Source organism: Mytilus trossulus, chromosome 2 (assembly GCF_036588685.1).
Source record: "Mytilus trossulus isolate FHL-02 chromosome 2, PNRI_Mtr1.1.1.hap1, whole genome shotgun sequence".
Taxonomy (NCBI): Eukaryota; Metazoa; Mollusca; class Bivalvia; order Mytilida; family Mytilidae; genus Mytilus; species Mytilus trossulus.
The window spans coordinates 93,356,686-93,365,396 of NC_086374.1; the positions used below are offsets into that span (position 1 = coordinate 93,356,686).

The following is an 8,711-nucleotide window of genomic DNA, read 5'->3' on the forward strand; positions in this document are numbered from 1 at the left end:
AGGTTAGCTCAGTTTAGTTAGAGGTACAATAGAGAATGGAAAGATAATTATCGTGTTTGGTTTAAGACGTTGCTGCATGAAATCTTCTTTGGCGTACGGCAACTGACATACGATTATAGTTGTATTTTTTGTATATGTAAGCTTAACCTTGATTCTGTATAACATTAGTCATTGGTGATTCGTACATTTATTGGTTTGTCTTTATAAAAATTTATTCATATTTGTGCATGTACTTGTGGGTTTTTTTAACAGGGGGTCCCGTCTATAATACACAGCTATTTTATTTGTTTTGGTGTACTGACATGTATGAAAATATGTGTTTTGTGTAAAGTCGAAATGTTAAAAATGGGTGTGTAAAAACATACGCAGACACATTCGGTCTGGATAGAGACGCGTTAAATGCGATGTCTCGTGTTAAAAGGGTGCATGTTGATCTCTGCACATGCAACTTTTTCAACAATATGTTTATGAGTCTGAAGGTGGCCTTTGCTTTTTTCTACCAAGAAAATAAGCCATACATGTTTGTATATATGAATTTACCTGGGATTAACGGGCGTAGCTTTGGTCGATAAAGTTTTTACGTATAAACAGCAATATTAATCGTATACCAGTTTAAGATAGAAAGCTGATAATTTGTATACAATGACTTAAAAATGGATATAAAGGTGTACGTCAATGGAACAGCAAGCCAACAACCAAAATAACCAAAATCAGTTCCCAGTTTAGAAGACAAAAAGCACACAAAGATAGAATCAACAGTCATGTCAATTTCAATGAGATTAAAGTTCATTTCTTGATTTTCCTCCCATAACGAGATTCCAGTCGTATTCAGTAAAATGTATAATGGCAGTAACATGAAAAACCAAGTGAAAATGTCGAATTGACAAGATATTGGAAACTTTAACTGAATAAAGTTTAGACACTGAAACGAAATAACCCAACACTTCTCTATATACAGAACTACTCAAGAAATGGAAACTTGACAACAGGAAAACTTCAACTTCCGCCATAGAACATAAATATAGTTATCGGTTGTTCGTCCAACTGGATTGCTGCAAAATTATCTAGATATGACGTACCTATATACTAAAGAAGAATTGAGGGAAATGACATCATCAATATTGTTTTTTACATTTAAATAGATTTTGTTTTTGATAATACAAGAATAAGTGGACACTTTCGAAAGTTCGCTGGGTACACTTGGAATAAAATACTTTGTCGCTTTCGTTGTTCATTTTAGATTTGATGGCCAAATATAAATTACTGTACATACTGTTTTGAGAAAGACTTAATGCAAAATAATAATTTCAAAAACTTCTTTACCAAATTGTAGTCTTTTTAAACAAAACAAAATCATATAAAAAAAAATTAGCTTAGAAAACATTTTATTTCACATGTTGCATTATTATAATACAAATATTCATTTCTATACATAGTTACAATTATTATCACAGAATTGCTTTTAATAACATAATATTAAATAAATTAACAAAATATCCATATGTACGCATGCGTTGTAATAACAGTCCAGTAGGCAGAGTAGAAGCTGTTGAGCACTGTCTTGTCATAGTCAGACATTGGTCATCAATTCCTAAAAATAAAAATAAATAATTTACTATTTATTTTCTAATGATGGCTATCTATTGTATGCTATAAAATATGAATTCTTATACAAGAACAATCACATCGCTTTTTTTTTTGCAAAATGCATTTGAAAATAGTTTAAAATATGTGTATGGAAAAGAATTCCTACAGCTGTATCTGGGAACAGTATATCTAACGGTTAATATATATGTTCCTAGCTGTATCAACTCTTTTTTTGTATTTGAACGATTGATCATTTATATATTTATAAAACATCTTTAAACATCTGAATTGGCTAGAAAATGTATAGAATAAATACTTATATTATGTATATGTATTTCGTTATTGTTGTGTCATTTTTTTGTCAGTGTGTCATACGGCCGTTTTTACTGAAATCTGAGACTACTATAGTAGTCTCAGTGAAATACAAGATGTAAGGCTTTCCCCGTATCTTGCAATCCCAAAAATACAATTGTAACGTTTTCTCAATATCTTGCAATTCCAAATAATACCAAACATATATAATGTATTTACATGCTTCAAACAAGAGCGTAAGTTTATGAATAACCGCAAGTTCAAATTACTTTAAATGTAAAATGCGAGCAAATTACCAAGCTCTGTCGTAATACATTCCATTTTTACTTCATATCAATCGTGATAAATAAAATATATACAAACCTTTTTTTGCATCAAACGAAGACATATCATCGTTTTTCTCTTATAGTGGACTTATGTCAGCAGCTCTACTGAGCTTGTACCGGTCTGTAATCTTGACCACTCCCTTCTGTCGTCCCTGAGATCATTATATCTATACATATTGGTCAAGTCAAGCGTAAACACAAGAGACTAGAAATAAAAACATTATTTTCAATGACGTCTGCATTTGTGGTGTACTTATCATTCCAAACTCCTTCATATTATTGCTCTCCGTCTCTGTCTGTTACGGTTGAATGATTATAAAGTCCTTGTGACATTAAGTGCATCGCAAGAAGGTTATTTTCACCAGATGATTTCTTGATTTTCGCGCGTTTATTCTGGAACCAAATCTTTATCTGTCCGTCTGAAAGTTTTAGTTCCAGTGCAAGGGCCTGTCGTCTGTCTTCTGTCAGATATCGATTGGCCTCGAATTCCTTTTTTAGCCGAGACAGTTGTTCGCTTGTAAAAGCCGTTCTTGGTCTTTTTTCATCTACTTTCTTACTCTTTTTCATTTTTCTGGATCTTGGTCCTACAAACAAAAAATCATGGACATTTTTACAAAATATTTAGATATTGTGAACATTTTTTTATTCCATATCATTAAAACCGTCAAGTTTTTGTGATGTGTTAAAGAATTATTATTTTAATTAGATTTTAGTGTTTCCGCTGTTGAAAAAAAAAGACTCTTCCACTCTACAGGAAACGACATAACATTATTTGGTTGGCGTGACGAAGTTAAATTTTTAGAGGATAAAATATCATGTGATAAGTATATATTATAGGTTGTTTAGAATATCAATTCATTTGAGCTAAATGACCATTTGTAGCCTTTGGCGCCCCTAATTCCCGATGTGTATTAATATTGACACTACTTTCCCCTACCCGCTATTGTAACCGATGATCATCCTAAAATTAACTGTAATTTATTTGTACAAGAGTTAATGGACCTTTACAGGAGCAAATAGTTGGGTTTATAATGGTGTTTAAATTGACACTTTTGGTCTGAAACTATTGTGCATTGATAGGGTAGGAAGAAAGACAAATCCCTTGGGTCATTAGTCGGACCATATTTTCATTATCTGTCATTATTAACGTGTCACGACTTATGTCATTCCATGCGTCGTTAAAGAACTTATCTTTCCGATTATTCAAATTCCGAAATTTGTTTAAATCTTGGGAGTTAATGTTTTTAATTTATTTAACATTTTAAAAAATGAATAAAATCATTTGATATACATTGGCGTGCATTATTTTGTACGGTAATATTTGAAAAGGTTGTCTCATGAAAATAAAAAGGAGACCATTTGATTTATCTTTATTTTACAACCAAGTTATACTTAAATTTAAAATTTCACAAAGGCATTTTAAAAGAAAAAATATATTGAATTGCTTTAAAAGAAGGCCAAATTATTGCTTTATTTATATTGATATCATATTTAAAATACATATTGAAACAATTTAACTTCACTTGCTGTGCAGCACGGAATAACTAATGTAACTTTAATTAGACAATTTGTCAGTGTACTGTTTCAATTGTCTGTAATGTGCATTTTGGATGTGTTCCGAATGGATGTGACACCTGATCGTTTACAGATATGACACCACGTGTTTTGAGTCGACATCTATCGAATGTTAAATGGGCCGTAAAATGTACCCTAAATCGAATTGTTTTTACATTTTAATTTAATGTTATGGTCGTATTATTGACTTTAGTGAGAAGTTAATTTAAAAATTTTGTCGTAAATTATCGACTTCAAATTTATAATAGATTGTTTATTCTACAAAATGTTAAATGCGTTGCAAGTTATAAAAGATGCACAATTAAAAAGGCAATGGTATTTATTTTTTTCATTTTCTTTCTCTTTTTGATACATATTTACAGTAAAGTAATTTAACGTAGCATTTGCATACACATCAATGTTTTAAATTTGCACTTCATCAATTCAAGCATTTTATTTTCAATACAATAATACGATGACAGCAAATTATAGAAAGCAATGATTTATATAGTCTTATAAAAATTGAGAACAGTGTTTTATTTAGAGAGACATATGCGACTACATTTTTATATTTGATTTATATTTGAATATATATGCAACTGTAATAGAAAACTGCTTTTATTGTAAATTGAGAATGTGTAATTCTGCTATTTATCATTTTTGAATTGCTTATTTATATATTCATTTTGAAAGGAAAATTGAAAGTCCTGTGTCCTTTAAATTATAACTAACTATATTTGTAAAAAATTCATAGAAAATAGACAAATGAATTTCAAAAACAGTAGTTATCTCATTGTTGTCAAATGTCTTTATTCTAATGCATAATTCTAATATTTGTTTGTGTTTTCAAATTGATCTAAAAGCATTATAGCTCGAATCCAAACATTTAGATCAGTTTATACAATTAACCTTGGACAAACATGTAGTTGTTTCTCCTAACTCTAAGTTATGGCGAGTTTATTATTGTTAAGCGTTACTGCTCAATGACAATATGGTATATCTTTTAAATTTAAATATTTCTTGTCAATAAGTGCAATAATTATTTAAACAAAATCAGGCAAGAATTGGATAAAATAGTGTTCCAAAGATATTCACATTTTAATATGAAAATTTGTAGCATTATTTTTTAAACGGATGATTTACACTTATACATGCATTCAATGCCATTCCTTCTTAATATTTATATCATTATTTAGTCATATTATTACCAATAAAAATATGAACAAAGCCGAACAAAACACTCAATTCTGTCTTTTATGAAACTGGAACATTTTGGCAAATTTAAGGTTGAAAACAATTTACCAGATGATGGTCACAAATTTAAGGTTATAAAAAACTTACCAGATGAAGGTCTATCTGAATACCGAGTACAATAAACCCAAGCAGGAAACAACATCGATCTTGATTCCGACCCTGGTGATACTGCTGGACTGGAAGATGATGAAGATGATCCAGATGACTTATATGATTTTTCAGAACCATTCGGACTAGGAACAGGCACAGGATTATTCTGTCTTGTAATTTCTACAAAAGCTGATTTTCTTTCACTTTGTATAGGCCTCACTCCAAAAGTTGGTCTCAGTATAGCGTCAATTGAAAAGTTTGTAAAAGTAAGTTCCTGGTTTTCATTTGGAGACTCTCTGGAACTTTCATCTGTTTCCATAATGTCAATCGGTTCGTCCTCAGCGTCACTTATGACTTCTGTTTTAATTCTAACACATTCGATATTATCCATGCTATGAATTGTTTGTATAAAGTTACAAAGTTTCTGGTTAAAAGTCAACAAATAAATAGATAAAGATTTTACTCTCATGTTCTTCTTATTTCTTCATCACAAAGATGGGCGGAGCTATTAACTGTGAAATTGTCCTATAGTTAACCAATCTAATAATTCTATTCGCAGTTGTAGGCGGAGCTTATTGTTGTTCATTTTACAGATAGCGATCGCAATGATTGATGATATTTACAATAATGTGTGAAAATAAACTAATGTCATATTAATCACACAATTTTCAATAATCATAATCATTATTGTTCAACTTATTGGCATCCTTAGATTATAAAGGCAATACATTTTGTGATATTATTTAATTCGAATCGATTTCGGATCAAGAAATAGCATAAATCATATTAGATGACAATTGTTCTTGCGGAGATGTTATTCAATTTTATAGTTGAAACTTAATTAGGTATAAAGATAATCACCCAAAAATAATTTTGATGTTCCTTTTTAGATGTTGGGTCAATGGAAGGCCTTTAGCTTCAAATTTCTAGAGGTATTTGTTTATGCTACGTTTTCTATGCTAAGGCAAATTAAGTCATTGAAACAAAACAGAAATTATCGTCCATCATTTTATAATATTGTTTAATAAAAATGAAATTAATTTCTCTTCAATTTACAAAATACATTAAACAACATAAATCATTTCATGCTCTAAAACAGTCCAACAATAAAAGAAATATATAAAAAGTTAAATCAAGAGTTTTAAGCATAATAGAAACATAAAAGTACAAATGAACTAAATATACTGGTTTCAATTTTCATAATTAGAAAGTCCGAATCTGTTTGAGTTTTTAATTTTGTCATTGAGTTTTGGCACTGAAGTAAAACTTTTGTGTAAGCTTGATTTAAGAAAATGTCTGAAAAAAAACAACCAAAAAAGGTTGATACAAACATTTTGGATATTGACGATGAATTAAAATTATATCGGGAAGAGTGTGTTAATTATATTTTAATTCTATATTAACAGTCTGACGACTTTATGGCGCGTTAAAGTATTTTCAAAATACCTAATTAATATGATAAATAACGGAATCTTCCCGTGGGGAAATGATAAGAATCCGGCAACTTAAAATCCCGTGAAATGTACACACGATAAAAATGAAGTGTTACTTGTAAATTGCCAGAATCTTAATGTTTAAATTAAAATTAACAAGTTCCTAAGGCTTACAAACAACAGACAGCAATGATTAGAAATGAGATAGGATGTTGCTTAACGTTCACGCAATTGCCATAACAGTAATAAAATATTAAAGGTGAATGATTTACGGTTGGGAAGTTAAATCATTGACACTTCTATCCTGAGAATCGTTGTATGTAAAAATGTATTTGGTGTTTGTTTAAAATTAACATTTACTAATTTTATGCGTACGGAACGCCTATGGACAATGGTAATTTTGACCTCTAAAGATAATGCTGATTAAGTTTTTTTTTAAAGTTCAAAATATTATGCTGCGTCAAAAATAACATATAGAATAATCACAATTTATCCAATGAAAACACCATAGTATATCTAAGATTGCTTGATGATATTATGGTGTTTAGATCCTTTAAATTATGACTTTTGTTGTTATTTATGAAGCTGTATATTTAGAAATAAATTATATAAAGCATAGTCTTTTCAGGCCATAGTAACTATACTCCGAAGCCTTTCTTTTCCCCCCAGTAAAATAGTTTCTTTCCAATAACTTTCTTAAATATAAAAGACAAATTCTTCATAATTCTGGAAAACGGCAAAAGATCAGAGTTGTATTATTATTACAAAATATTTTTTTTAAAGTAATCGGAAGTGCTCAAAAACTGCATGTTACTTAATTTTCCATGAATAATTTGAGAAACCCGTCAAAACCATTAATTAACCGGTAACTACACGTATTGGTGTTAAAGTGTGAAATAACATGCCGACCCATCGGCACTTTGATCAACATCTCATCAGACGATCCCGATTCCATATTATTAATGTGTAGTTGCGTGACAGTCATTTGTACTAATTTGTAATAACTGTATTTTTTGCTCCTGGATATCAAAAATGCATTTGATAATGTCGGTTGAAAATATCATTTTATGCAATAATGAGTAAACGATGTGTTTATGTTTAATATTTTACGTGGTCTAAAGATAACAGTTTGCATATTTATCAAAATCCAAAACGCAGATGCTTTTTCAGAGATTTGGATGCTCTGTAGTGTTTAAACACTGCCTCTGTAATTAACAGAATCATGTTTGCAAAAAGACAAAATTACTGTAAGAAGTTCAAAATGTGTAAACTGTTAAAATGCAACGGTATCAAAAATTCTACATTATATCAAAAATTAAAAACCAAACAAAATGTTCTAAAAACTAATATCTTATTTTTTATTATTATTATTATTTTTTAATTCAATTTCTATTTCTTACTAAAATTATGTATTAAATATTAATTCACACCTTGTTGACACATTACATATTTGTGTTTACATATTAAAAAGATTAAATCTGTCAGTGACACGTGAAAGAGATGGAATACTTTTTTTACAGATATAAAACAATTACTTCCTAATACAGTTAAGCAATATTTTGATAATATCTATTAACATTATCATTCAATTTATAAGTAGTTTGTAGTATTGATATAATTATTGGTATTATATCCATATCTCATTATTACATGTATCATCAAGCTTGAAACAGTTTTCAATATCCAACAGAAAAAAAAATCTAACATAAATTTATAATTACCATTTTAATAAAACACAAAAAAATAACATATTTTTTTAATATAATATATAAGTTATAATCTACTGATAAAAATGATTTCAAATTTCCATAGACCAAACTAAACGTACTTAAATGCAATACTGTATATATGTTTTTAAATAATATAAAAAAAGTTCTTTTATAGTATAGCTAAATCAGTTTAAATATACTTATAAAATTCTCACCAGCATAACCCATAGGTAAAGAACAATAATAGAAAAACAAACAACCATTCTGGAAAAGAATCTTTTAATCAAGAGTCCAAATATTTCTTTTAGAAAGACAGACAGACAGACAAAATATTTAATTATAGTGTCACAAACCAATACAGAACAATATTATACATCATAATATAAGCATAAAATTACAAATACAAATGAAAATGTTAATCCAAGTTCAAATATCGGTATCCAACC

General features: G+C 29.1%; 1 protein-coding gene across 1 annotated transcript; it reads right to left on the minus strand.

The window, feature by feature from the left end:
* Window positions 1-2,293: 2,293 nt before the first annotated feature.
* LOC134708391 (homeobox protein engrailed-1-B-like) lies at window positions 2,294-5,599 on the minus strand. Its single transcript, XM_063568883.1, has 2 exons — window positions 5,121-5,599; window positions 2,294-2,809 (listed from the first exon to the last, which is right to left on the minus strand). The coding sequence occupies exons 1-2, from the start codon at window positions 5,590-5,592 to the stop codon at window positions 2,502-2,504; spliced, it is 780 nt and encodes a 259-aa protein (XP_063424953.1). The 5' UTR covers window positions 5,593-5,599; the 3' UTR covers window positions 2,294-2,501.
* Between the last annotated feature and the right edge of the window lie 3,112 nt (window positions 5,600-8,711).

Bases quoted from the DNA above. Each gene is read 5' to 3' on its own strand.
- LOC134708391 (XM_063568883.1), bottom strand. From the start codon at position 5,592: ATGAGAGTAAAATCTTTATCTATTTATTTGTTGACTTTTAACCAGAAA. The intron at 2,810-5,120 runs GTAAGTTTTTTA...TTTTGTTTGTAG, and splicing joins TTCAGATAGACCTTCATCTG to GACCAAGATCCAGAAAAATG.